Source organism: Gossypium hirsutum, chromosome A11 (assembly GCF_007990345.1).
Source record: "Gossypium hirsutum isolate 1008001.06 chromosome A11, Gossypium_hirsutum_v2.1, whole genome shotgun sequence".
Classification (NCBI taxonomy): domain Eukaryota; kingdom Viridiplantae; phylum Streptophyta; class Magnoliopsida; order Malvales; family Malvaceae; genus Gossypium; species Gossypium hirsutum.
In genome coordinates, this window is record NC_053434.1 from 3,997,644 (window position 1) to 4,025,601 (window position 27,958).

Here is a 27,958-nt window from a genome sequence, read left to right on the forward strand (position 1 = left end):
TTTTGAGGTAACTGACTAAATTTCATCCATAGCATGCCAGTTGAGTGACACGTCTTGCATATACATCTAGATATATACTTTCCATGCTTTTGTGGTATATCAATTATTTGAGTTGCAAAGGCTTGCCGTTGTGAATAGTACAAGAATCTAAGATAAATTGTTGGGACCTTTGACTTGAAGTAACCTTGTAAATTGATGAAACAGAGTTATATCTATCTATTGTTCTTTACTTTTTGTTTGGTTTAAGATATAAATAACTAGATTGGGTAATCAAAACTCCATTGTATCATACGCAAATAAAGACGGTTTCATAATATATAAATATTAAATTGTGATGGAATGCCACAAGGACCATTCCCCAATGCTAATCATTATAGTTGAATAATTAGTTTTAATCTTTTAGGTTAACGTCAATTTCATTTTCTTTTCTTTCTAAGCCAAAAGTGGGAACATCTTCAAATCAGTTCACATAGGAAATTATTAGTGGTGATTGAATTGAATGTTTAATCATGGATGCAAGACTCGTATGACAACAGTGCTAGTATTGAATCTTCTTTGACTCGATTTTTGCCCCCGCCAGGCGCCAGACAGAAAAAGGCCTGTAGATAGTTCTCTCTTATTTATTTATTACCCCAGAAAGAAGACATGCGTTACTCAAAATATCAACGACAGAGAGAATACAGTCTTCAATAAACACAAGTTAAAGAGGCAGTTAACAACTTAAAACGTCATTCACCTGGTCTCTTCTTACGTTTTGTCAAGCCATCAAAACTGTTAAAAGACAAAATAAGTCGTTGATGATTGAACCATAAGTCCATAATCCATAGAGATGCTACAGTTCAAACATTCCCACTTCCAATATTAAAGTTCAATACAAGGCGCTCTCGGCTGCTTTCAAGCACCGGTACCGCTAGTAAGAAATAGCTATGCAAAAGCATCGAGACAATGATTGCTTCCTATTTGTTGTTTAGTAAGTAACTATCCCACGTAGAAGATTACAAACGAAAATTACTTGCAAGTGGCACCCGCAAGCTTCACAACTCACATCATTGTCATCGTCATCGTCATCGTCACTAGGCCACCTTTGTTTTCTTCTGTGCTGTGCTTGCATTGGACAAGCATTAGGCTTGGGTTCCAAGAAATTGTTGAGCCAAAGTCTATTAATTACATCCTTAAATTTCTTTCGACTTTCTCCGATTCCTTTTTTTGATTTTACGTAATTTAGAAGTCGTCTACCGTCTCCTCCTTTATCTATGCAAAGTAGGATAACTCCCAGCACATAAGCAGCTCCCACATGCCCTACTTTCGCTGCACTGTTTAGACAGTTTAGTCCCTCTCCCACCTTTGCAAAGCTGAAGTATTGGACCTGATATTGGTATTAATTTATTTCCATATTTAATTTCTCGGCAGGATCGAATAAATACCCACATAAAGAAAAGAACGAAAGAAAGAAGAATGTAATACGAACCACTCCTTCCCTGTATAAAGCTTCTGGATGTCCAGTCTCTTTGCATTTTTCCAAGAAGAAAGCTTGTTTAGGTGAACGCCATGGAATAACAGGAACCTTGTCAAGAGATACATGTCCAAGTATGTAGTTATCATCAGCCGTTTGATGAAAAGCCTTGCAGCTGATCAAATGGTATTAATTAGAGAAACAGAAACAAAATGTAATTAATCAACTTTAATTAAATATAGATGGAGACCCAAAAAAAAACACCTTAAGATGAGATTGAAGAAATCACAGATAGAAGTGGCAGCCACCCGAGCTAAAACCTCTGTGATGAGTAGCTCATTTGGAAGTGAGAAGATGGACGTTGTCAATGAATTTGTTTTGCTTTTTCTAACTCTTTTGGTTAGTTTAAGGAAACCCTGAAATGATGATATTTTATTGCCTTTCATTTTCTTTTTCCATCAACTTAGAATAACCTTCCTGAAAACTTTTGATTTGGTGCCTTGTTCTAATTTTACGGATTGAAAGGGAAAAGAGAAAGGGAGGAAGAGGTGTTGAAGGTTTTGAGGAACCGAGCATGCAAGTATTTATCTGTACGTTACAGACAACTTCTCCACGTTCCTTGGATGTCTTCTTTTATTATATATATTCACTGCTACTTTTGCCGTATATATTATTTATTATATAAATAGGAGGAAAGTTGAGAGATTAATGATGTCTGAAAATAGAAACATGATTCTAGTGTTATGTAGGTAGGTGGTTTAGGGTATGAAAATAGTGTGCTGTTGGCGGGCAGACACTTATAAGTTGGGAAGGTATGTATAAATTGTATGAATGCGGTGCTTTTTGTAGTTGCCACTTGGCAAGTAGAAAGTCGTTTGTTTGTGTGAATTAGTCCAAGTGTATAAAAAAACAGTAGCCAAATGGAGCTTCGCTTTAGTTTCGTAAAAAAGGAATGTGAGGTAAGGCAACTGTCAGGATCTGATTGGGCCTAATACATTAATGTATTCATACATCCATCCATGGTATAAATATTGTCCTTCAAAGTAAACATGAAATGCAGTTCTTGCTTTGTACTTGGAATATTTTTCTCTCAACACCCCCTGTTTGCATGCCATTTGCCAGTGCCAGGCTGCTACCTGCCTGTCCGTGCCTGGGTAACCAATAAATTTCCTGAGTGGGAGAATTTTTTTATTAGGAAGAACAAAACAATCAATTTAGAAAGAGATAAATAAGTAATATCATTATATAATACATTCAAAATAAATTAGGAGTTTGGGATTAAAAGTAAAAGTCAATAACCATTTCTTTTGTAATCTTTGCTACGCAAGCAACCGTCGTATTATATTTTCAATGCACATGTTTAATACTAATATTCTATTCTCAGTGATATAAATGACATACGAATCTAACTATTGTATCGTTTAAATATCTTTAACATGATACAATACTTCCAAATAATTTATTTATAATAACACATCGTGATAACTATACTCCCAAGCTTAAATAATATTCTTAGATACATCCTTTTGTCAAAGTATCCAAATTCCACCCAAAAAAATATTTCGCTTCAACTAGGAAAGAGTTCTCAAAACCAGACTTCTAAATAAAATTATCCGCATTAACCCCGCTTATCCTGATCATCGTCCTTCTAATCTTCAATCATATCAACTAAGTTAGATAACAAAATCATCCTCCGAAATAACCTTGTTTCTCAAAACATTATTAAAGTTATCCAACTGACGAATCTCTAAATGAATGTATTTAGACAACAACAACCGTGAAGATTTGGCCCCACCTTATTTTTTCGCACTTTAAACTCTCCGCTATGGGGTAACTTTACGCTTGCACTTCACCACGGCCTTTATTTTCATCCCGTCAGAGATCTATGCGAAGAAGAGTATCGGTGTACGATAAATAAGGCCCATAAAAGGTCTTACGGGCAATATGGGAACAGCAAAACCCTATATTGGCCCAACGGATTGGTTGAGGAATCCTAAAATCTTAATGGAAAAATTATATTTTAATAAATTATTATGAGTGAACAATAATTGAAGGGGTAAAAGTTTTACATACAATTTTTTTTTTTATCAATTTTGAGTTTCATCCTTAGAATTTTGATTTATTTTAATATTTTTATTTAAAGATTTCATATAAGAATATATATAAAAAAACAAAACACCATCATAATAATTATTACTATTTTTCAAAAAAATTTAAATCTTTCCCATCTGCCAAATTAACTCATGACCATTATAATAATATATAGATGTAGGTAATAGTATAAATTTATCTAATAATATGAATACTCATAAAATCATTATTTTTAAACAGAAATATATATGCAAATAATTACAAAGTAAAATTAAATTAATACAAAAGGCAACTAAAATAAGAATTAGAATAATCTAAACTAAAATCGACACATGAAAATAACACCATAATAAAACTAGAGACCCACGCATAAACATAATAATTATGCGTGATGTGTGATGTGTATCGAATTTAATACTCAATAACCTAAAGCCTCCACAATAATAATTCATTTAAAAAAATACTTTTTTTATAAACCTTGTAGTAGTAATTAAAAGGGCTTACCCAAAATTGATGGGCTGGGTTCCAGCCGAAGTAACCGGGTAACCTTCCCTTCTCTTCCCTCACAGATGCATGGAGCCAAACAAAAGAACTTCCATCGTGTCTTAAACCCTTGAAATCCCCTTCTATTCCAAATTTCCAATTGCCATCCTTGTCTTCGCTGCTTTCTATCTCTGAACAGCAATCATGAATCGGTCCAAGGCAATCCTCTCCTCACTCAGGTTAGCCAACTCGCTTCTTTCCACTCGACTCACCTCAACTCCTTCCTTCTCCTCACAGGTGACTCGCTTCTCTTCACAGCTCTCGTTTCAATCACACTCTTCTCTTTTAACCAACATCCATCAAAGCCTTTCCTTCTCTACAAAACCCAACTCGTTGCTTCAACTCATTCTGACCAACGATTGGTCTGACGAGTTAGTGACCTCCTTACACGAGTTTAACTCTGCATTGACTCATGAAACTGTCATCTATGTTCTTAAGAAACTCGATAAAGACCCCAAAAAGGCATCGAGTTTCTTCAATTGGGTGCGTCAAGAAAAAGGGTTTAAACCCAATTCTTCTGTCTATAGCTTTATGCTTAGGATTTTTGCTAATAAAGCCACAATGAAAGAGTTCTGGGTAACTTTAAGGGAAATGAAGGACCTGGGTTTTTATCTTGACGAAGAAACTTATTATACAATCCATTCTTCTTTTAGAAACAATAAGATGCCTAGTGATGTTGTGGCCTTAACCCATTTTTATAAAAGGATGGTTGAAGAGAATGCTAAGGATAGTATTGCTCGTAAGATAGCTGATGTTATTGCTGGGGATGAATGGAGCAATGAGACTGAGAAAATATTAGATGGTATGGGAACTGATTTGTCTGATAATTTAGTGATAAGGGTGTTGAAGGAACTTAGAACTTACCCTACGAAAGGTTTACAGTTTTTTCATTGGGCCAGTAAGGATTCTAATTATAAGCATAATACAGTTACTTACAATGCTCTTATAAGGATTCTTGCTAGGCATGATTCTATTGCTGAGTTTTGGGGTGTTGTGGATGAGATGAAGGGTGAAGGATTTGAGATGGATATCGATACGTATATAAAAGTTTCGAGGAACTTTCAGAAGTTTAAGATGTTGGAGGATGCTGTGAAACTTTATGAAATCATGATGGATGGTCCATATAAGCCTTCAGCACAAGATTGCAGCTTACTCTTACGGAGCATTTCCGGTGCTGATGGACAAGATTTGAGTTTGGTGTTCAGGGTAGTGAATAAATACGAGGCTGCTGGATATTCACTGTCCAAGGCTATTTATGACGGGATTCATCGTTCTTTAACCAAGGCGGGTAAGTTTGATGAAGCGGAGAAGATCATGAAAGCAATGAAAAATGCTGGGTGCGAACCTGATAACATTACGTACAGCCAACTGGTGTTTGGACTTTGTAAAGCAAGAAGACTCGAAGAAGCCTGCAAAGTGTTGGATGAAATGAAAGCAAATGGATGCTGTCCGGATATCAAGACATGGACTATTTTGATTCAAGGCCATTGTGATGCTAATCAGATCGATGATGCATTGATGTGTTTCGCAAAGATGGTGAAAACCCTTGAAGCGGATGCTGACTTGTTGGATGTCTTAATAAACGGTTTCATCAGTCAGAATAGAGTAGATGGTGCATACAAATTGCTGGTGGAGATGGTAAATGTAGTTCACTTAAGACCTTGGCAAGCAACATTTAAACTTCTTATAGAGAAGCTTCTGGGGAAAAGAAAACTTGAAGAATCGATGAACCTTCTTAAGTTGATGAAGAAACAAAACTACCCACCTTACCCTGAACCTTTCGTTCAATATATTTCAAAGCAGGGGACTGTGGAGGACGCTATGGAGTTCTTGAAAGCATTGAGTGTGAAGGAATATCCAAGCATTGGAGCTTACCTTGATATTCTTGAATCATTTTTGGAGGAAGGTAGACATACCGAGGCACAAGATCTGCTATATAAATGCCCTCATCATATTCGTAATCATCCTAAAACATCTCAACTCTTTGGTACCAAATCTACTGCTTGATTTTTTGCTTTGTTACTTTCATAGACAGATGGAATGACCAATTTCAGCTTGTAATGATTTTTTTCCTCTTGTGGGTAGTAAGATTCTGATGAATCTTATTAGGGGAATTTCTCCTTATAATTTCTTTAATTTTATTTCTATAGCATTGGCTAAACTACCAAAATAGTCACTTTTTTTTTACCTTAAGTTACATTTTAGTTACTTATATTTGAAATGTTACGTTTTAGTTACTTATGTTATCGTGTTGTAGTATTTTAGTTAGTGGTGAGCGTTCGATTGAATCAAGTGAAAAAATTTCGAGTTAATCGAGTTGGTGAGTCTTATTTTATCATCCTAATTCAATTTGAAATTTTTTTCGAATTAAGTCGAGTGAAATGAAATTCGAGTCGAGTCAAATCGAATGAAATTGTTCGAGTTAAATTAAAAAATAAAACATGTCAAATTAACTTATTTAGGTCCAAAATTATTGTTCTAAATTTTTTTAACTTTTTAACTTTCTTTATATATTTTTTAGAATTATTTTTAAAATTTTTATAATTTTTAAATAATATAAATTGTGAAATTTTTATAAATTTTTATAATTATTTTAAAATTTAAAAATTATTTTAATTTTTTATTTTTAGAATTTTTATTTTTGTAATTTTTGTTCAGAGATTAATTTGTTCATTTTCAAATTTGACGGGGACCAAAAGTGTATTTACACTAATCTGTTAATCGAATTATTCGAATTATAAAATTCAACTCAATTCGAATTTGAAAATTGAATTACTTATTCGAATTGACTTGAATAACTTGATTTGATTAACTTGAAATTCAAATTTTTTTCGACTTTTTCGAATTGAATTGAGTTTTACCCATTTTTAATTTTAGTCACTGAATCGTTAATTGCTACTAATGGTGTGATTAAATCTTCATTTCAAATAAAAAGTTTAGGTTAAATTATACAATTAGTCTTCATATGTTTTTCATTTCTAGCAATTTAATTATTTTCTTTTATGTTCTTTTTAACTTTCTTTTTTTAATTTTTTTCATTCTCTTTTGTTTATCTCTTTATTTTCCTTCATTCTCTACTTCTTTTAACGTATCAAACAGAGCTTATCCTCTTTTACACTCTCAACTCTCATCAAATTCAATTTCACTCATCATGGCACAAACCCTTACACGTGCTGCCACATCCACCCTCATGTGCCACATTACTCTATCTTTTCTCCTCCTCAAACTTCTCCTATCCTCAAAATCTATCACCCATCCTCCTCCCATACCTTCTCTCTACTTTTCCCACTACCCTTTTACCCCTCTTTCGCATGTTGTCCGATGTCTCCCTCTCGCCCCCACGCTCTTCACCTCCACCCGGTGCCACATCAACCACTTTGAGAACTCCGCTTACTCTCTGTTCAACTCTGGATCGAACTTCAATGATCAACTGCCGATTGAAATGGCCCCGTTATTTTCAGGTTGTGATTATGAGCACTAGCTTATCAGTATAGGTAAGCCGAGTAAAAAAGGAGCTACTAAGCAGGAAATGATCAATTGCTATATCAAAACCCTGGCTAAAGTCATCGGTAGTTTTTTTTTTTCGTGGACTCTTTAGGGTGTTTGGATGCTCAGAAAGTCTGGGAAAATGGGAAGGAAAAAAATTGGTTTAATTTTGGAAAGGATCTTGGGTTTTTTTAATTACCTATTTTTTTGGGTTTACCTTTGTTTTCACAATAATTTATTTTTTATTAAGATTGGCGATGACACATTTCATTTCAGGATTTAGAGAGTTTTTTTCCGTTGCTTACATTATTAAGACTTAGTTTGTATTTTAAGATCATCCTGTTTGATATCTATTTGTTATTTGGGAGAAACAAAAGAGAATGAAAAAAAATTAAATAGCTCAAAAAAAAAATATCGGGACTAATTGTGTAATTTAACCTAAAATTAGAGGTGAGCAAAATCCGATTTGATTCGAAAAGTTTGATAAAAAATTTAAAATTTGAATTAAATAGTTCGAGATAATCAAGTTATTTGGATCGACTTGAATAAAAAATCAAAATTTACGATTTAACTTGAATATAAATTACACAATTCGAGTTATCTGAAAATTCGAATAAGAAAAGGTAAAACTAAGTTGTTTTGATAAATGTTTACTTTTTTTTAAATTAAAGTCAAATCTATTAAGTTAAAAGGTAAAACTTCTTCATTTTGGTACTTCGTTTACTAGTTAAATAATCGGTACATATAAACGTAATATTGAGTATAAAAAATAGGATTCGTTAACTCGACTCGATTTGACTCAAAAACATTTTACTCGATTTGATTCGAAAAAATTTCAAGTTGAGTTTCAATTGCTAAAATATAATTCGTCAACTCGATTAACTCAAATTTTTTTGACTCAACTCGATTGAATACTCACCACTACCTAAAATTTTGTTTGAAATGATGATTTAACATGTCATGTTAGTTTACAGTGACATCATTAATGGCAATTAACGGTTCAGTGACTAAAATGTTACTACACGATAATGTATTGGACTAAAATATAACATTTCAAACATAAATAATTAAAATGTAATTTGAGGTAAATAAAAGTGACTATTATAACAGTTTACCCAATATCATTAGTATATTTTTGGTAAAGTAACCTTTTCGGTCCCCTCAATTTTGAAATTGGTCTTTCTAAAAGTATTAAAATAATTTAATCCCTTTAAATTTAAAAAGCAAGCAATTAAGGAAAAATAATAACGGCACATATTTTTTCTGTTAATTTATCCTAGTTTGATTAGTATATAATAGCACTTAATGTTTACATATTTTATCAATTTGTAACAAAAGTTAAATTTGTTGAAATTTTAAAAATCGTGACGAATAAAATTTGTAAAAGTTAAATTTATTATCATACCAAATAAAATAAAATAAATTGACAAAAAAAGTAAATACTATAATTGTCCTTCGATTGTTCATTTTCAAAATTGATAAAACTATATTAATATTTTTTGGAGGTATCAATTTAATCAATATTAAAACTAATTAAAAGTGACTTAATGGTTTTTTTTTATCCATTAGTATTATATATATATATAATTGGTCACTTGTGAAAGAGAGAGAAAGAAAGGTGTCATGGAATTAATATTAAAAGTCTTTTTCTTTCTTTCTGGATACAAATTCATGGATATCATATGTTGGAATAAGATGACCAGGTTTAGAAGCACGCTTCATTTATTTATTTTTATATATATATATAAAAGGCTTGTCCAACCATAAGAAAGAATCAACCGTCATATCCCCTCATTTAAGCCCCTTCTCCACCTAGAAGATCCATGACAACTGCTGTGATGCTCCCATTGTTCTTCTTCAGCAGCATTTTGTTCATTTCTGCATCACAGAAACCCTGCACCCACGCAACAATACATAATCCTAATCAACCAAGTAAAAAACATAAAAGGGAGACCACAATTTATGCAGACAATTTACCATTTCTTGCAGTTCCTCAAGTACGGGATCCCATTCAGCTACTCCACATAGATCATCTATAGACTTCTCCAGATCGTATTCGTTCATCCTCAAGATCTCCTTGTTCAAATCGACCTGCTTGAATCCCATATCCTCAAGCTCCTTTAGTAGTGTTTGCTCAAAAGCATTTTCACTTTCCCCTTCAGATGGTGCTTGTTCGCATGGTGCAGGCAGGGGTGACATTGGCATCGGCTCATCAAAAGCTGCTTCTGAGATATCAATGATGGGATAGGATGATAACGATGATGGAGATGGAATTTCTGGAAATGCAAGGAGTGAGATATCTTGGTGATCAATGATGGGAGGATATGCCGCAAATGAAGATAATGTATGAATAGGGGTTGTAACATCTCTGCCGTTTAATGACTGCTCCTTTGTTGATTGTTCAGTAATCAGGGGCTTCACCAGTGCAGGGCCTACATTAGAGTTGCAAACCTCAGTGTCTCTTGAGCCACTATTTTCAGGGGGCAAATTCAAGTTCAATCCCTGAGCGTTATCAGTATTCATATCCTTAAGAGAAGCATCAACCTGCATAGGCAAATCATAATAAAAATGAATGTGATTTTATCCACAAGAGATTAAAGCTCTGAAACAGAAGGCTTACATGGATAAGAACCCAGACATGTTGCCCAAATTTTATGCCAGCTTGTGATGCCATTCTCCAGTAAGAAACAAATCGACCTGGCAACTGTGGTGCAGTAAAATCAACAGCAATATCTAGTTCCCCATCAACAGGTACACCATCAGGAGGAATCTGTTGTCATAAGTTGGAAACACCGATAAATAATTACATTCAGCCTTGAACAAAATCATGAAACAGTGCACTGGCAAATAATGTAAAAGATAAGAACACTCTACCTCTATATCAACTGACATTGTGTTTCTTAATTTGTCTCCCCCAATCCAGACAAGTTGCATACCATGAAACCAAGTCACAGTACCATTATTGCGCATCCGCCAGATCTTTGTGAATGGAGTAGATGGCATCATTACAGTCCCATCTATTACATTGACATCCAAGACGAAGCGACTTTCTAGCTTAGGCTGAGCTGACTTCAATGCACGATTCCTCAAGACATGTGGAAGTGCACTTGGAATCTATAAATTATAAAAGCACAAAATGCGATGTTGAAAAGAAGTTTACAGTAAAAGAAGAAAATGACAGGCAAAGAAAATTACAGGATCATTTGATGCCCTGCAAAACCATGGATTAGAGGAATGCACAGGCCTGTCCATTCTGATATAATCAGCTTCATTTCCCATTTTGGAAAAGCAGATGCTGCAAAGATCATAATCGTCTTTTCTGCATTCCAAATTAAGAGAAATACTCACTGACAATTGAAAACAGAATCCAAAAGGAATGACCAGTCGCTGAAAACAGAACATCTCTTACACTTTGGACTTGAACCGGGGTCCAGCAATGGGAAGAACCCCACAACCATCACATTGAATTCCCTTGTGGAATGTACCAAACATCACATTTCCAGCAGTCGAAGAAAAGACCCTCTTACTTGGACTAAAGGAAGGAAGCGCAACAGGGTCGTTTGCTACTGGCACTCCATCGAAGGGACATTCATTTGAAGGATCCTTACCCATCACATTGATGGGATAAAATTTCACCGTAGCATCAATAAAGGGAGCTGATGTATCAAAGCTAACACTCTTTCCCTTTTTACGACCCATGCTCTCTTTAGCGTTTTTCTGGTCATTACAAGCAAAAACGTTCGATGAAGATGGTTCAGAAGCCATGGGAGCACATCCGGTCAGGTTGGCATCAGAAAGTGGGTCAACATTCAAATCAATAGAATCAGGATCAGGAACAGCAGGTACATTCACACCTCTTGTTGCATTTCCAGTATTGCCTTCCTTGTTAGCCTTGCAAGTTGAATCGACATCTGTAGATTTAGGTAAAACCACTCGCAAGCCACCATCCCTTAAAGGATCTGGGTCAGTAGCACCAACTGTGGTACAATGGCTCACAGAAGATGCTACAAGTTGCATGCTTGAATCAGCAGCAGCTCCAGGGTTCGAAACAGGACAAAGGTAGGATTGTCCCGTCTTAGACAAGCACTCCACCAGATCACCCAACACTGGACTAGCAGATGCCACTATCAAAGCAACATCAGAGGAGAGCTTTGATAAAACTTCACTTAGAGTGCCACGTAGAGGATCCGGTGCAGATTTCAGAATATCAGCAGCAACAATATTAAAGCCCTCCGATGGAGGCTGAAAAGGCGGCGATCTCAAAGGGGTAGAACTTTGGCTTGATGCGGCACATGGTTCACCAAGCTTATCATTATTCGGTTGCACATCAATCCTCAAGAATTTGAGGCGTTGCCTCATCACATCATACAGATCATCATCATCCACAAGGGTAACAACATCCCCATCTTCATCAATATATGTCAGAGTAAGTTCAGTATCAACAGGAAAATTGAAAAGCCCAGAAATTTTTGCCCTCAGTCCAGCCATGTTAAGACCACGACGTTCACCATCATCAATACAAGCAGTGAAACGCCTTAGCGTATCTCCATACTTAACCTGTATCCATATCATTAGCGAACCAAAAAAGAAAACAAAAAATTTTAAACTAGGAATATAAAATAAAAGATGTTTAAACAAAGCATCATGGATTACGGTTTAAGTTTTGATGACATATATAAATCAAGGAAACAAGAAATCAATCTAACGATTTCACATAGAACAGTTAGGGGTGATCATGAATCACCCCGCAGATAGGGAAACGTCATTGAAACTATCACAGGTGCATGATATTCGCCTCAACTCATAGTTTTGAGGTAAAAAAAAAAACGTCTATTGCACGTGCATGCGATAACCACAATTCAAAACAATGAAAACAAAAATTATGAGCACAATCGCAGTCTCAATTTGAAAAGGAAAAAAAAAAACTTTCCCATTTCCTCGGGAAACAAACAGACAATTAAATGATGAAAGAAAAGACAACGGGCAGTTTGAAATGAAAAGTCTTAAAGACTGCTGAGTATTATAAAATAGAAACTTTTCGACTAAATAAAAAAAAGCAGCCTGTAAAAAAGATGGATGAATTATAAAAGAAAAAAAAAAGAACCTTGATAACGAGATCGGATTCCATGGTTTAGGCAATGAATAGGAAGAAAGATGTAGAGATAAAAGAGAAGTTATGTAACCCTAAGTCTTAGATTAAGGAAATAGAAAGGATGGAATGGGAGAGGATAATAGTAGGGGTATTATTATGTTGAAGGTTTCCATATTCTGTTTCTCCTTCAGGGAGTAGCAGAGCATACGGATCGGAAGCCGCGGAATTTCCTTCTAGCGCAAGCTCTCTCTCTCAGTTTCCAACAAAAACAAACTTTTTGCCTTTTATTTATTTATTAACGACTTTCTTCTTTAATTATTTTTATTTTTATTTTTAATCAATCACCTGTTCATTAATATTATCGTCTCTCACAATTCTTAAGTCCCATAAATGACACCACCTTCCACCTATCCAACATCCTACTCATATAAATTTTTTATTTACTTTCTCCTATGTTTTCTTTCAACATTTTTCCTTTTATATTTCACCATAAATAATTACCATTAAAAAAAAAGTTTTAAAACTTAATAAGCGAAGTAGGCGGTTTTTTTTTCTAAGGAAATAAGTTAATTTTGGGGAGAGAAATAGAAAACGAGTTTTGTTAAAAATAGGCGAATAAAATTTGATTTAATTCGAGTTATTCGAATCAACTTGAATAAAAAAATTAAATTTTTCAGTTTAACTCGAATATGAATTACACAATTATATTGTTTATGTAGTTAAAAGGTAAAACCAGAATATTGTTTATGTAATTAAATTATTTTGTACTTCGTTTACTAATTAAATAATTTATCCATGTAAACACAATATTAAGTATAAATAATAAGATTTTTTAACTCGACTCAAACTTTTTTTTACTTGATTCAAGTTTAAAAAAGTCAAATTGATTTCGATTGCTAAAATAGGATTCATCAACTCGATTAACTCAAAATTTTTTAATTCAATTCGACTCGACTCAATTTAATACTCATCCTTAGCTAAAAACGTTTTTTACTGAGATGTCAATTAAGGAAAAATTTTTATGTGTGTTGAAAATTTGGAAAGAACTTTCAACTCCTGGCTAACATCTCAGTAAAAAAATGCTTTCAATAGGACGTGATTTTTGTTTCTCTACAAAAATCAATTTATTTTCTTAGATTTGAGAAAAATGGTCTACTTATTAAAAGTTTTAAAAGTAGCTTCTTTTTTCTGTTAATTTACCCAAAAACATTCATTCACTTAAAAATAATAATTTGAATTTATTTTCCAATGATATCATTTCTAATATCCATGTTAACTTTTTTTTTATAAAGATGAGTAATTATTAAGGTAGTTTATCATTTAATTTAATAATTTTCTAATATCCCACAATAAAAATATTATCATGGTAAATATTTTAACCCAATCGACACTTATCAATTATGAATCTTGTGAAAGGAGCAAAGAATATTGTGAGTAAACTGAATGACAAAATATATAAATTTTTTTAAAAAATAGATAATAAAAATTAATCCAGTTAATGCATCCAAGTGGATCAAAATGATCCACGTTAGCATTTCATTATATATCTAACGAAGGAATGATAGGAAAAGTCAAATTTCATAATAATAATAATAATAATAATTTGTCACTAAAACAAGAACACACTATAATTAAATGATCATCTTTGATTTAATAATTTTAGTATTTTTCTTTAGAAAATAATTTTAGTATGGTATATTTTTATTGATTGAGTTAATATAATTTAATATGCACTTAATAAAAAAATTATCATAGTAAATATTTTAATCAAACCAAGCTTATAAAATTTATAAACATAAAAATGAAAAAAACAAAAAAATATAAGATAATTGAGTGATAAAAAATAATTTAAATGATTATTTTGTTATTTTTATAATTAAGTGAAAAAATATAATTAAATGAGTATTAATGTAATTTTTATTTTTTTATCTACTCAACTCAAATTCTCACCCTTATTCCTTCCCAGCCCAACATATAACAATCAGCTAGGTCATATTTCACACAACTCAGTCCGGACCTTTCCGTCGCTCCCAAATTCGGAGCTTTCAAAAAAAAAAAAAAACTCCCAACTCGGAAACCAGTGTTTTCTATTTTTTAATATTAAAGTCTTCTTTTTTCTTGAAATAACTCTTCTTTGAATTTTTGTTTACGGCCCCAATGACTCCTTACGACCGAAGATATGGCGACCCCCAATCTTACCGTCAGCGTAGAAGGTACTTACTCCCGTCTTTCAGATCTATCTTCCCTCTATGATATATTATTTTGTGATTGCAAAATTCTGCCTTTATTTGCAGTGATTTTATGGGCCAACCGCCTCCGGTAGGTCCAACTACTATGGGTCCAGGAATGGCCATGCCTTCCTCTTACCCCCGCGGCGGACAAATTCCTTACGGTGGCCCTCCTACAGCGCACCCTCCGTCTTTTCATGGAAGAGTTCACGGGCCCGTCCGAGGTCAAGGGGATTTCGATTCGTACTCGAGCTTCCGGCCACCCGTGGGAAGATTCGAGATGGGCCGCGGTGGGGACATAGGTCATTCTCATGCAGACAGGAGAAGTGATGGGATAAGAGGTCGTGAAGCCGGCCGTGGTGGAGGCGGTAGAGGCGGTGGTGGCCGTGGCGGCGGCGGAAGAGGTTATGGAGGGAGGCACGGAGGGTCCTCTAGAGGGGATTTAGACAATGTTTCGCTTCCAAGGCAAAATTTTGGCAAGTTGGTTCCTTTTGAGAAGAACTTTTATATCGAAAGTCCTGCAGTTAGAGAAATGACAGAGCAAGAAGTAATGTTTTATCGTAGAACACGGGACATTACAGTTCAAGGACATGATGTTCCAAAACCGATAAGGATGTTCCGTGATGCCAATTTTCCTGGTATTTATATTTTCATTCCTATTCATTTTCCTTTTTAAAGTTAAAATTTGGTTTGATCTGAGTTTAATTTTATTTTTAAAATTGTGCATTAGATTACTGTCTTGAGGTGATTGCCAATTTGGGTTTTGTTGAGCCAACTCCAATTCAAGCTCAGGGCTGGCCTATGGCTTTAAAGGGTAAAGATCTAATTGGGATTGCTGAGACTGGTTCTGGAAAAACACTGGCATACTTACTGCCAGCATTGGTGCATGTTAATGCACAGCCACGATTGGGTTAGTACCATTAATCAGATTATTTGGTTTTCGATTATCGGATACAATTGCTCATTTTTGTTTCCATACTTGTATAGTGCATGGTGAGGGTCCTATTGTATTAATATTAGCACCTACGAGGGAGTTGGCTGTTCAAATTCAAGAAGAAGCTGCAAAGTTTGCAAATCATGCTAACATAAGGAGTACTTGCATCTATGGTGGTGCTCCTAAGGGACCACAAATTAGGGATCTTAAAAGAGGTATTCCTAATTTTCTCTTTGAAATGTGAGTACCTTTATGCACTTTGTTACTGCAGTATTGAATTGAAGGTTTTCTATGCTAGGTGTTGAGATTGTAATTGCCACACCTGGTCGACTGATAGATATGCTAGAAGCTCAAAACACAAACTTGAAAAGAGTGACTTACCTTGTTCTGGATGAAGCTGATAGAATGTTGGACATGGGGTTTGAGCCTCAAATAAGAAAGATTGTTTCTCAGGTAGCACTTGTCTTCTTTTGGATTAGTGTCCATTGCCCATTTATAGAAATTTTTTGTAACTAATCAGTTCTTCAAGGTTGAAGCTATAACTTTGTTCTGGATTTAGCAATGTAGAAATTAAAAAAGTTCTAATTATTGCACAGGTGATCTTTTATATATATGTATATATTGTAGAAAAGATATTAGGCATTCAATTCTGCAAATATCTTAGAATCCGTGTAGTTCAATGATTTAGATGTGGAAGATAGATTAAACTGTGAAGCAGAGAAACTGCTTACATGTTCTGTTTTTTCAGTTTAGAACAAGGCTGCTTATTTTAAATCCATTTTGATTCTTTGTGTTTACACTTTTGACCAAATTGCATCTTTTGTTTCTAAGGTATTTTGGTTAATTTTATATGGTTGTCTTGTTTTATTTGGACTGTTGGTCTTATTTACTAATCCTAGGCATCACATCCTGTCGAAAGAAAATGGTTTACATGACAATTTTGGCTTTTTCCGTGATCAGATTCGACCTGATAGACAAACATTGTACTGGAGTGCAACGTGGCCTAAAGAAGTTGAATCTTTAGCAAGGCAGTTTTTAAGCAACCCATATAAGGTTTTGTAAAGAAGTTTCATGGCATCTATGTTTGCACATCCTTTTCTATTCGCTTCATATATATATATTATATGTTTGATGTGCCTAGATGCTTATTCTGGGATGCCCAAATTCTTATGATGTTCAGGTTATCATTGGATCACCTGATCTGAAAGCAAACCAATCTATTAACCAAGTTGTTGAAGTCATAACAGATCCAGAAAAGTACAACAGGTTTGCCTTTGCAACTTGTTCTGGGAAAGTTTTATTTGCATTGTGATATTAAATATTGACCTCTCTTTGGGCAGGCTAATCAAATTGCTGAAGGATCTGATGGATGGGAACCGAATACTAATATTCATGGAGACAAAGAAGGGATGTGACCAAGTTACTAGGCAGCTCAGAATGGATGGATGGCCTGCCCTGTCCATCCATGGTGATAAAAACCAGGCTGAAAGAGATTGGGTCCTGGCTGAATTTAAAAGTGGCCGAAGTCCTATAATGACTGCCACTGATGTGGCTGCACGGGGTCTTGGTAGGATCACTGTGTTTTAGGAGTCTTAGCATATTCATGTAGGTCTTGAAATGGTGAAGATAAGCGAGTCTGCCGGCTGCTTTCCAGTTTCCTGAGACAATAATTTGTGGCTTGGGTGCGAGTTGCCATGATGTACATTTATATTTTTGACTGATAGGCATGATCCTCCACTTTAAGGGAGTTACTGGACACAAGGAGCATAGTTTGCTTAGACAGCTGAGGTGGTGATCTATAATTTGGATGGTTGTGCAATACAAAGCGCAGGCAACTCCTTTCCTTTGTTTGAGAAGTTTTATATCCCGATTTTAGGTTGAGGGAAAAGAAAAATTAGAAAGCTCTGTTATGTCTAGTTTTATGTACTTGCTTGAATTGTCTGAATTGGCACGACTCCTTATAATCAAGTGTAAGTAATATGGTTGAAGTTGTAGTGTCGCCCATCCACGGTTATGGAGCTGGTTTTTGTGGCAGCCTGGTTGACTCAGATTTGCTTATGTTCCTTGATTGGGTACAGAAATGGTGGCGGTAGACCTTATCCCTGCAAAGTTAAGGTGGGCACATTTATCTAGTGAATGTGTTATCTTAATATTGATCATTTGGATCTTAGGGTGCAGGGATAAGGGAGTTTTTGAAAATTCCTAGGGTTCTTTATGCATTGAGCCTGCTTATGAAAAGAATGTTGCATGCAATATAAGTTTTTAATGACCTTCAATATTAAAACAATGTCAATCTTAGTAGCTGGCTATTTGTTGGGCTGTCTCGTAAATTATTTCAAGCATACAAGTTACTTGGGTTTTCTTGGAGCCTTCAATTTATAAGAGCTTTACCTTTGTCTTTCTACATCTTTTGTTCTAATGTTCCTTCTTTTTCCTTGTAGATGTAAAGGACATAAAGTGTGTGATCAACTATGATTTTCCTTCGAGTCTGGAGGATTATGTACATAGGATTGGTAGAACTGGTCGAGCAGGGGCTAAGGGAACTGCTTTTACCTTCTTCACACAGGCAAATGCAAAGTATGCTAGGGACCTTATCAAGCTCCTGCAAGATGCTGGGCAGGTTGTCTCCCCCGCATTGTCTACATTGGCTCGTTCTGCAGGTTCGAAGTTTGGAGGTAATACTTTGTTTGAATGCTTATTGGCAAAACAAACCTGTGAACAAGACTTCCTGGGTATATTCTTGGTTCTAGATGATCAATGGTACTTGTTTTGGTTTTAGGTTCTGGAGGAAACTTTCGCTCCCGAGGACGCGGCGGCTATGGTAACCGGGCTATGATATCAGGATCAAATGCTGTATCTCTCGGTGCAAAGAAGAGACCCTGGTAGTTTCAGCCTACGAGTTGGTGCTGTGCTATGTGCCCCCCCCCCCCCGGGAAAAAAAAAAAGACCACTTGAGGGTTTGTTAAAGGAAATTATCCTAGTGTTGTGGTGTAGGATGTTTAGGTTTCACAGATTCTATTGGATTTCAATTCAGTTTATTATATTATGTTGTTAAGCTTTACAAATAAACAGATAGAAGATGTTAGTTTGGCAGTTAAACTAATTGTAGATAGATTGCTTCCTCACTGGGTTTGTGCAGTCTGTCAGTCTGTTTAACAAAATCATTATACAATTTCAGAATAGAAATTTGAATTTGCAAAGATGTACCAATCGTTTTCTATTTATTTTATTAAGGGTAAATTATATCAAAGGTAATTAAACTATTTGGTCACTTAATTTTAAAAAATTATAAAATGGTCATTAATTATTTAAAATTTTTCATTTAAGGTATGTTTTTTTACGTGATTGGCATTTATCCACTAATCGGACTTTTAAAAATAAAAAATTTAACAATCTAGTTAATTCGATAAAAACATTTGAAGAATTTAGATCTTAGCAAATGCCAAGAGATTCAGCTTTTGACAAACATTTGAATAAAAACGTACTATTAGAAGCATATTTTAATGGTAAAAAGCAATGAAAAGTAAAAAGGATAAAAATATTCTAACTAGGGAGTCAGTACATTTCTGCAAGAACTTTTTGATCATGTATTATATGAAAGTATCTTATTCTTCATTAACAAACGCATACAAATTGAAAGAATGCTCTGGTCTGTCATCAACTTATACAATCACCATTTACCACATAAGCCCGTAAAACAACTTTTTTATGAAATAATAAAGGAGATAAAAGAAACCAACTATGACGAACAATTCCATAAGAGAGCCATCCATGTTCCGCAAACTTCGAGACCTGTGACAAAATATTTTTGGTTAAGTGTACTTATAGATTATATAAGCTTGAGTAGAAGCCAAAAGTTAGAGGGCATGCCTTTTTGGTCCAGGCACAGCTGGTTGTGATTTGGGTTGTCCTGCATCAGGTGCTGGAGCGGGAACTGTATCTGGTTTAGGAGTTTCAGGTGGCACTGGAACAGATACTAGGGCTTGTTCACTTGGAACAGGCACAGTCTTTGCCTGTTACATTAACTTGCGTGAGAAAATTATATTCGCTTGCCATTTATAAATAACAATGTCCCAAGTTCACTCACCAACTTCCTGAATTGCAGATTGAAGAGCAGTTGAATGTATCTTTGTTTAGCTAGATTCTGTTCTTTGTTCAACTGCCTCCAAAATCCATACATGGATCCCACGTTCAACAGTTTGTTTGCATAGATCTCCCATGTGTAGCTGCGGTTTTCAAATAAATAGAAAAACAGACATCAATTGAAGCTATTCCTTCAATGAAAATTGTTCATTGGTGCTCTTTTAGTGTATGGTTTTGGTACCATTCATGTATGCGATGAAGTCCTTGAGTTGACACCCTGTTCCAATGTTGAGCATCCATCTTGCACTTCTCAAAGAAATCAGCTATGGTGTTGCTGGATTGGTCTCCATTGTTCGGATCGATATGGAAACCCGAGACCCCATCCACAATAATCTCTGCTGGACCTCCTTTGTTTGTTGCAAAGGTAGGTAATCCACAGTTCATTGCTTCAATAACAGTGAGACCAAAGGCCTCATACATGGCGGGTTGTACAAAAGCTCCTTTCGTGTCAGCAATGCATCGATACAGCTCCCCGTTGCGATGTCTATCAGTTTGGGCTGCAATCCATCTGAATTGACCCCTAAGTTGATATTGCTTCATCAGACTATGCATCTTTTTAATTTCTGCTTGTTCTTCTCTGTCATTGGACTTGGATGGATCAAAGAAACCAGCAACCACAACCAGATTTACTAAATCTCTAAGCCTTTTATTCTTTCCATACCACTCAGTTAGACCTGTAATATTCTTCACAGTATCAAGTCTTGCCATAGAGAATATAATCGGCTTCCTCCTGTCCGCCAGATATCCTCTGTTGCAAGCATAACATGATTAAAATCGCCTTTAATTCCAACTAACAACGAACATACAATGCAGATACTAATCGCGCCGTACTTACATGTGTTCATTGTTATCGTCCTGACTGTAGAGTAACTCTTCAATGGCTGGATGGAAAGAGGATAAACGCCTGTTTTTCTCTGTGTAGGGAAAGTAGACCGACTGGTCAGCCCCTGGGGCAACTATGTTGAACTTGGGGTCAAATATATTGATGCCAGAGACAACCCGGCATAGTCCAGGCATGGTAAAGGCTGTATGACTTTCATATTGTCCAGGCTTTTCAGTGCTGTTTCAAATAGGAAATTCACGACTTTTTAGTTAATATAAAATCAGTCTAATGTTGTATAACATGATAAACATATAAAAGCTAAATAACCTTCCGGCGATTTCTTGATAGGTGCTGGTTATGATAAAATCAGCTGCATTCATTGCTAGTATGTCAGCTGTATATTGACATGAAAAGTGATACTTAGCATCAACCTCTTTCCATTTCACGTCTGAATCTTCGTACTTGGTTTTCTCTAAAGCATGAGCTATTGTTCCCTGAGTGATTCCAAGTTTGGAAGCCATTAGAGATGCCACCAAGTTTCCGTCGCTGTAGTTTCCGATTATGAGGTCCGGTTTACATCCCATATGTTGAAGGACTTTTGCTTGAGCATCCTACTCGTAGAGACACATTGATAACAAGTAAGTTTTTAAGTCCATGGAATTAGAACATAACAGAGGCAAGACAGTATATACCTGTGCAAATGTCTCTAGATATGGATAGATGTCGAACCGTGAGACCCATTGCTGAAGCACCCCTTTATCAGTCCTGAATGGGACTCTGAGAATGTGGGAATGCTTGGTATTGATGATCGGTTCGATCTCTTGATTGCATTTGGTTCCTCGAGCATCTGGTATAAGGCGAGTTACCACAACAATCTGAGGCTTTACGGTCATGCCTCGTGATTTTATTCTACGTAGCAAGACTTCCTCAAGAGCTCTTACTTGATCAAGAATGTAAACCACCTATTACATTTGCAAAAACAATTCTTTGTAAGTACTTTAATTACCTCAGTTGAACCACATCTTTATGTTTTAATTATGTCGTACCTGGCCTCCAGTATCCGGCAAGCCGAGGACATCCGACTGCCCAAAGTAACCATGAGGTGACAGGATTACGATCCTTAACACAGCCGGAAGCCAGCTAAAAAGTGACTCGAAATTTGCCGGTTCTGGCATTTGTAGCACCTCGTAAAGTGTCATCATACTCTCTTTAGCTCTTTCTGCGTTATCGCCCCATCCTTTCTCAAAACCCAACTCTTTCAACCTGATATTCATTGCCACCATTCAGAAACTAAGTAAATTATGCATGAAGTAGTAGTTGCAATCTAAATATATATAACCTTGGCTCAAAATTCTCATATGGTGTTGTTTTGGGCAATTCCGAAATAATACTGATAGCTGCCTTCAAAGCTGTTTTAAGCTTGTCAACCGTATTTAGACTTCCGTTTATCAGGAGATCCTGAAAATCCAAGCACATTCATGTATGATTCTCAATGTTGTTTGCAATACAAACATATGTGTGTGTATGTGTATGTGCATGTGCGCATGTGTATTTACCTCCCCTTGGTGATTAAGGGACAATAAGTAGTCCAACACCTGCTTCTCGCCGTCGCAGCTCTCGTATAACTGTGAGAACATGAACTTTGAGATGTAGCTGGCTCCATTGCCAATGCTAGAAGGAAGGGTTAAATGAGGGGTACTGTGGTTGATGGATGCAAAATCAATTTCCAAAGCATTCTCATCTTTTGCCCTGCACCATAGCATAATAATATGATACTTAAAGAACGTTCTAGGGATATCCAATTTAAACTGCAGAGATAAGTAACATAAATTATGTACCAATTTTTGTCGAACACCATTTCCTTGCACTTCAAGTATTCTGAAGCGTTAATTTCATCAACAAGGAGGTTTTCCGAGTTCACCTTGACAAACTCCCAGAATCCCGGGTTCGGTCTTACAGCAAAAGCAACGTACGGCGGAATGACAGCAGCCTCCTGCAAAAAATATATATTTACAGCTAAAATGCATGCATGCATACCAGCTATACCCCCCAAAAATGATAGCATTAATTAAAACTTAAAGACCTGCGTGGATACAAGAATAAAACCAATTAGTCCCTCCAGGATCTTGCTTCTCTCTGCCTTGTCTTCTATCGAATTCTCAACTTCGTCCATCAACTGCTGACGTTTCAGTAGCCGTTTTCCCGATTCGACCAACCTTTTTTTTCGATTTCGCATGTTATTATATAAAACTATATATAAATGTGTGAATGTATGTATGTAATGTATGTACCTGCTGAAACATATCTTCATATGGGAGGTGCTCTGCCTTAAAGCATCAGGCATGCTTTCAGCTATTGTATCCGATCGTTTGAGTGATTGTCTGGAAGCCATTTTAGTTTAAAGAAAAAAAGAAAAAAACAAAGCAAATAATAGCACAAACGATTATGAATTTAACAATGTCAAGATCAGACATGCATATTGTGTTATTAGTTGGAAGAATTTTATATATAAAGAGAGGTAGTGAGAGTAGGAAAAGGAAGAGGAGAAGGAACATTATTCTTTAGTTTCATTGGTGGGAAATTCTATTTCTTACAAACAAGAAAAGATACCCCATCAATGTCATTGTTCATTAATGGGATTGCCTTTTCCCAAAGATATCATACAAAGTGAAGGAGAATTTGAGAATGCTAATAAGGAAATCCATTAGATTGGTTTAACTCATTCTATTTTATTCTATTCTATTCTTTTCTTCTCATTATCCCTTTCCTAAACAAGCAAATACTAATGTCACGGATTAAAATTTTCGTCTCATAACCCGTACAGCTTTAAACAATTTTTTCACTTCAAAAATGCCTAAGTCAATTTAACTCTCGAAATTTAAAATTCTCTTAGAATCCTCTAAAACACCAACACAAAGCAGAAACAATTCGAAAGAGAAAAAAACTCAAAAAAATAAAAAATCCACAAAAAAGAAAAAACACAAGAGTATGAGTGAATGCTATTAAAAGTTCAGTCTCACCCCATAACAATAGAGTCCGGTTAATCCAATGGGCTAAATTTCTTCTTTTTTTTTTTAATTAATCAAGCATCTCAGCTTAAATAAATTTCTTTAAGGTAGAATGTTTTTAAATTGTAACATGCATAATACCCTGAATGTCTATAAAATTGGATAATTAACATTTAAAGTTTATTCCATTTAATGAAAAGCTAGAATATGAAATGAAAAAAATGAGACAAGTGTGGACTGATAGTTGTTTATTTTATTCTTTAATTTTGTGGTAAGAGGTATAATATTCGCTCATGAAAATGGTGATTATATTTCATGATTAATCGTTTACCTTTTTAAAGCTCTAACTATCATAAAATTTATATTTTCAGAGATGTGAATTAAATTACTTTTCAATATTATAAGTGATATTTTAGTGATAAGAATTAATATAAAAATATTGTATTTTATGTTATTCTTTAAAAATTAAAAAAAAAACTTAAACACCTTAAACCTTTTTAATTAAGTGTGATGGTCATCTATGAAATCATAATTTATAAAAAAAAACAATTTAAATTCTTTCAAAAGGGTATATTAATTTACATATAAGAAATGTTATATTACACTCAGGACCCTCAAAATTTGATATTTTATTAATTACATACGATGTTAAATCTGATTGTATTGAGTGCAATATTGACAATCATATTCTTATTGATTGATATTGCGTAGTAAGATAAAATGAGAAGAAAATAATAATTTAAGTATATTTAAAAAAGTTTTAAATACTTGAGTGAAAAAAATGTACAATTTGAGGCGAATTTTGCATTTAAACCTTAAAATAAATAGTAAAAAAGACTTGTCAACCATTATCACTTTTTCTTTGTTCGATCTCTTCTATCCTTCTTAAAACATCAGTCATCTTAGGCCGCTTCTCCGGTGCGGCGGAGGTACATTCCAGAGCCAGATTTGTAAGCTTCAACATTTCATCGTGTGCTTCTTTCGTTCCTAAAATCTCTACGTCCAATATATCCGTCGACCAATCATTGTTGACCACAACTTTAACCCACTCCGACAGGTCTTCAGCTTTTTCTTCATCCCCCCACGAAATCTCGTCTCCTGGGATCCTGCCTGTTATGATCTCCAGTAACATAATACCAAAGCAATACACGTCGGCCTTGTTCGTTAACTTCTTTCCTTCACAGAATTCTGGTGATCTACTAACGGCTAGCTTTTCTAAGGATCTTCGAGATGATAGCAACGGGTAGTAACCATAATCTGTGATCTTGGAATGGTAGTTTTGGGTTTGGCGAAGGACCAGAACGTTTGAAGACTTGAGATTGGCGTGAGGAACTTTGTGATTAGGTAAGGACTGGTGCAGGAAATTCATGCCCATTGCTATATCTTTGATTATAGACAGTCGTATACCCCAATTTAGTGGTATTCTTGCCGAACCTCTATTTTCTGCATGCCATATGCCAATGAAAGTTTTAATTGCTGCATATATTCAAACTATCCCTCAAATTTTAAATTAGTATTTGAACTTCAAAATATTTTGATTGAGTTCTCAAAGTATTAATATTACATCCATAACGTTTTTTTCGTAAATCTATTGATCAATTTAAGTATTAAATTTCAATTTAGATCTATCATGGAGTAACAATTTGGATCTTACAAGTTAAAAAAAGTAGATAACATCAATAAAATTTATCTTTATATAATACAATTTGATTCACGTGTTTTAAATATGTTTCCTATTGCATTTGAGCTTACATTAACGGTTGAATTAACAGAAAAACTTAATCAATATGATATTAAAACTTTTAAAGTTTAAAGGTTAAAATATGACATTAGTCCTGTACTTTTACAAAATTTAAAATTTAATCCCTATACTTTAAAATTAAAAATCCCAATCATCTTACTTTTTCAATTTGAAAATTGTAGTCCAAACATTATCATTTTTGGTAATCTTTGTTGAAATTTGTCAATATGTTTATTTTTTGTAAGTCACGTACAAAATGAAAACATTTTAATTAATATATCAAGTTAGTAAATATTAAGACTAAAAATTTTAAATTAAAAAACAAAAAAAAGCTTAATTTTTAAAAATTCAAATATATGTACTAAATCTGAAATTTTATTAAAGGTTAAATGCATCTTTAACCTAGTTTAAAATATGGGTCGTGAGAATGAATGGTGAAATTAATTTAAAATTTTGAAGAAATCAATAAAGAGGAAAATGGAGTGGAAGAAAGAACTAAACTGACCGTGTAATAACTCGAATAAGTTGGCAGAAGGTACAAATTCATAGATTATGAGCTTCTCCTGCTTGGAATTGTAGAAAGAAATGATCTGTACCAGGTTTTCATGCCTAAGCTTCCCTAACAACTGCATCTGCTGAATAAATTCCTTGTTGCTTAACCCATTCATATCTTTAACTCTCTTCACGCTAACGACAAGTCCTGATTCCAACGAAGCTTTATACGTAGTGCTTAATTTCCCTTTGCCCATAACTTCAGCCGATGCCCTCAGCAAATCATCCAAGTCAAAAGCTGGTATACTCTTCTCAAAAAATTCTAATTCAGCTGTTCTTTCTGGATCCAATGCCCTTTGAGAAGCATTCATTTTCTTAGTTTCCAACTCTATAGCAGTTTCTCCTAGTTCTTCATTAAAATAAAGAATTGCTAAGACAGGGGAGCCAGTACGTAGCAACATAAAATTCAAAGAAATTATAATTGAAATCCACGTGGTACTTTGTTCATACCTGAGTTTTTGGCTGTTTCTTTTCTATGCCTTCTCTTATAATACCATAAGAAGACGACAATAACTAGGCAAGGAACCAGGACAGAGACAGAGATAATGAAAACCAAATCCCGTGTTTCAAAACTACTCTTTTTACCGCTGTGCGATGGTGATGGTGATGGGGCAGGCGGAACTGGGCATTGCTTCTTTATAGGATTGCCGCAAAGACCCGAGTTATGTAAATAAGAGCTTTCCGGAAACCCTCGAAGCACATCGGTCTGAGGAATCGGGCCTTCGAGACTATTATACGAGACGTTGAAGGCGATCAAGCTTTGCTGATCGAAAGGCGGAATCTCTCCTTGTAAATAATTCTCTTGCAACTCTATCTCCTTCAGGCTCTGCAGTTGAACGTAATCGAAAGGGATTGAACCCGTAAACAGATTACGCGAAAGGAAAACATATTCCAAACCCACGAGGTTGCCCAGATTCGGAAGTGGTCCGGAAATCGAATTGTTTCTCATGCTTAGTTTAGTCAAGAGAGTCAAGTTGTTTAAAAACGCCGGCGGAAGAGATCCCATTAGCCGAATCCCATCAAGGACGAGATGTACGACGTGGCCATTCGAACAAGCAATGCCACCCCATCTGCTTTGATTGTTCATGCAAGGAGGCCCCGTCCAGTTCGAATACAAGTTGGAAGAACCAACGGAGTCCCTCAATTGCCACAATGCTGCTTGTTCGCTCGGGTAGTACTGGCCTATAATTGGTATTAACGCAAGGACACTGCTCCACGTCGTAATGCACGAAAGCAGAGGTACAAGTTTTAGAGCTAAATTCATGGCCGTAGTTCTTCGTAATTACCGTTCAATTCATTGGAATTTTGGCTTGTCGTTGATCCGAAGGCGATGCAATGCTTCCCCAAAGGAATGAAAATTGGATAGCATAATAAAGTCATACCTTTCTTGAGTAAATCACGAAATATTGTTGTTGGTTGACGAAGATTGCAAAGCTAGATTGTAAAGATTCGTGTCTTTTTGGGCAGAAACCCGGAGACAACAAGGAGTTCTTAGCGATTTAATACCATATGACAGCTTTGACTTAATTTTCCCATGGACTTTAGCTAATGCTCAAGGAATTACATTGTTCAATTTTTTTAAAAAAAATTACATGGAATATATTTCAACTGCCATGACATTATGTACAGGATTTGAAAGCGATTTTTGTATATTAACAAATAAATAAATTATTCGTGTTGTTACTTATCGTGGGAAGCAAAGGATGACATAGGGAGGCTGCAACAACTTTCAATTATTGGCCCTAAATGCCTAACCACAACTTAAAAGTAAAATATACAGATCAATCAATACATCACCAGTTTTATATATTATAAAAACAAAAGTCAAACTCTTGGGCTTCTTTTTTTAACCCCAAAAGAATGA

General features: G+C 35.1%; 6 protein-coding genes across 7 annotated transcripts; 2 read left to right on the top strand and 4 right to left on the bottom strand.

Annotated features, from left to right (window-relative positions):
- Window positions 1-129: 129 nt before the first annotated feature.
- Window positions 130-2,195, bottom strand: LOC107924609 (F-box protein At2g35280). The gene is made up of 3 exons (XM_016855139.2): window positions 1,718-2,195; window positions 1,469-1,628; window positions 130-1,366 (listed from the first exon to the last, which is right to left on the bottom strand). Exons 1-3 carry the CDS (start codon window positions 1,897-1,899, stop codon window positions 968-970), a joined length of 741 nt encoding a protein of 246 aa, XP_016710628.1. The 5' UTR covers window positions 1,900-2,195; the 3' UTR covers window positions 130-967.
- A 1,874-nt stretch (window positions 2,196-4,069) lies between these two features.
- LOC107922928 (pentatricopeptide repeat-containing protein At3g48250, chloroplastic) lies at window positions 4,070-6,251 on the top strand. Its single transcript, XM_016853133.2, has one exon. It carries the CDS (start codon window positions 4,232-4,234, stop codon window positions 6,092-6,094), a length of 1,863 nt encoding a protein of 620 aa, XP_016708622.1. The 5' UTR covers window positions 4,070-4,231; the 3' UTR covers window positions 6,095-6,251.
- Window positions 6,252-9,182: 2,931 nt separating this feature from the next.
- Window positions 9,183-12,960, bottom strand: LOC107924432 (protein NBR1 homolog). Its single transcript, XM_016854878.2, has 7 exons — window positions 12,678-12,960; window positions 10,983-12,130; window positions 10,769-10,892; window positions 10,448-10,687; window positions 10,194-10,343; window positions 9,551-10,117; window positions 9,183-9,467 (listed from the first exon to the last, which is right to left on the bottom strand). The coding sequence occupies exons 1-7, from the start codon at window positions 12,699-12,701 to the stop codon at window positions 9,369-9,371; spliced, it is 2,352 nt and encodes a 783-aa protein (XP_016710367.2). The 5' UTR covers window positions 12,702-12,960; the 3' UTR covers window positions 9,183-9,368.
- A 1,664-nt stretch (window positions 12,961-14,624) lies between these two features.
- LOC107924201 (DEAD-box ATP-dependent RNA helicase 20) lies at window positions 14,625-19,021 on the top strand. Of its 2 annotated transcripts, XM_016854533.2 has the most exons (10): window positions 14,625-14,878; window positions 14,960-15,531; window positions 15,624-15,803; window positions 15,881-16,042; window positions 16,126-16,280; window positions 16,788-16,880; window positions 17,008-17,093; window positions 17,168-17,394; window positions 18,269-18,502; window positions 18,607-19,021. In XM_016854533.2, the coding sequence occupies exons 1-10, from the start codon at window positions 14,823-14,825 to the stop codon at window positions 18,711-18,713; spliced, it is 1,872 nt and encodes a 623-aa protein (XP_016710022.2). In that variant the 5' UTR covers window positions 14,625-14,822; the 3' UTR covers window positions 18,714-19,021. The 2 variants fall into 2 exon arrangements, 1 of the variants encoding a protein (XP_016710022.2); XR_001691724.2 differs by lacking the exon at window positions 18,607-19,021 and having other exon boundaries at window positions 17,168-17,942; window positions 18,269-18,504.
- A 330-nt stretch (window positions 19,022-19,351) lies between these two features.
- LOC107924200 (sucrose synthase 6) lies at window positions 19,352-23,276 on the bottom strand. The gene is made up of 13 exons (XM_041080645.1): window positions 23,085-23,276; window positions 22,877-23,009; window positions 22,632-22,786; window positions 22,350-22,542; window positions 22,133-22,251; window positions 21,840-22,056; window positions 21,486-21,755; window positions 21,121-21,404; window positions 20,806-21,030; window positions 20,152-20,718; window positions 19,915-20,053; window positions 19,698-19,840; window positions 19,352-19,619 (listed from the first exon to the last, which is right to left on the bottom strand). Exons 1-13 carry the CDS (start codon window positions 23,183-23,185, stop codon window positions 19,505-19,507), a joined length of 2,661 nt encoding a protein of 886 aa, XP_040936579.1. The 5' UTR covers window positions 23,186-23,276; the 3' UTR covers window positions 19,352-19,504.
- A 1,082-nt stretch (window positions 23,277-24,358) lies between these two features.
- On the bottom strand, window positions 24,359-27,691 carry LOC107923310 (probable leucine-rich repeat receptor-like protein kinase At1g68400). Its single transcript, XM_016853514.2, has 3 exons — window positions 26,545-27,691; window positions 26,048-26,443; window positions 24,359-25,244 (listed from the first exon to the last, which is right to left on the bottom strand). The coding sequence occupies exons 1-3, from the start codon at window positions 27,356-27,358 to the stop codon at window positions 24,643-24,645; spliced, it is 1,812 nt and encodes a 603-aa protein (XP_016709003.1). The 5' UTR covers window positions 27,359-27,691; the 3' UTR covers window positions 24,359-24,642.
- Between the last annotated feature and the right edge of the window lie 267 nt (window positions 27,692-27,958).

Coding starts and splice junctions, on each gene's coding strand:
- LOC107924201 (XM_016854533.2), top strand. CDS start 14,823: ATGACTCCTTACGACCGAAGATATGGCGACCCCCAATCTTACCGTCAG. Junction 16,281..16,787: donor TAAGAAAGATTGTTTCTCAG/GTAGCACTTGTC, acceptor TTCCGTGATCAG/ATTCGACCTGATAGACAAAC. Junction 18,503..18,606: donor TGCAGGTTCGAAGTTTGGAG/GTAATACTTTGT, acceptor TTTTGGTTTTAG/GTTCTGGAGGAAACTTTCGC.
- LOC107924432 (XM_016854878.2), bottom strand. CDS start 12,701: ATGGAATCCGATCTCGTTATCAAG. Junction 10,688..10,768: donor GCAGGGCATCAAATGATCCT/GTAATTTTCTTT, acceptor TATAATTTATAG/ATTCCAAGTGCACTTCCACA. Junction 10,118..10,193: donor ATGTCTGGGTTCTTATCCAT/GTAAGCCTTCTG, acceptor TTGCCTATGCAG/GTTGATGCTTCTCTTAAGGA.
- LOC107924200 (XM_041080645.1), bottom strand. CDS start 23,185: ATGGCTTCCAGACAATCACTCAAACGATCGGATACAATAGCTGAAAGC. Junction 22,252..22,349: donor CCCTTAATCACCAAGGGGAG/GTAAATACACAT, acceptor TTGGATTTTCAG/GATCTCCTGATAAACGGAAG. Junction 21,031..21,120: donor TATCAAGAAATCGCCGGAAG/GTTATTTAGCTT, acceptor TATTTGAAACAG/CACTGAAAAGCCTGGACAAT.
- LOC107924609 (XM_016855139.2), bottom strand. CDS start 1,899: ATGAAAGGCAATAAAATATCATCATTTCAGGGTTTCCTTAAACTAACC. Junction 1,629..1,717: donor TTCTTCAATCTCATCTTAAG/GTGTTTTTTTTT, acceptor CCATTTGATCAG/CTGCAAGGCTTTTCATCAAA. Junction 1,367..1,468: donor CTTTATACAGGGAAGGAGTG/GTTCGTATTACA, acceptor TACCAATATCAG/GTCCAATACTTCAGCTTTGC.
- LOC107923310 (XM_016853514.2), bottom strand. CDS start 27,358: ATGAATTTAGCTCTAAAACTTGTACCTCTGCTTTCGTGCATTACGACG. Junction 26,444..26,544: donor AGAAACAGCCAAAAACTCAG/GTATGAACAAAG, acceptor ATTTTAATGAAG/AACTAGGAGAAACTGCTATA. Junction 25,245..26,047: donor CTTATTCGAGTTATTACACG/GTCAGTTTAGTT, acceptor TATGGCATGCAG/AAAATAGAGGTTCGGCAAGA.
- LOC107922928 (XM_016853133.2), top strand. CDS start 4,232: ATGAATCGGTCCAAGGCAATCCTCTCCTCACTCAGGTTAGCCAACTCG.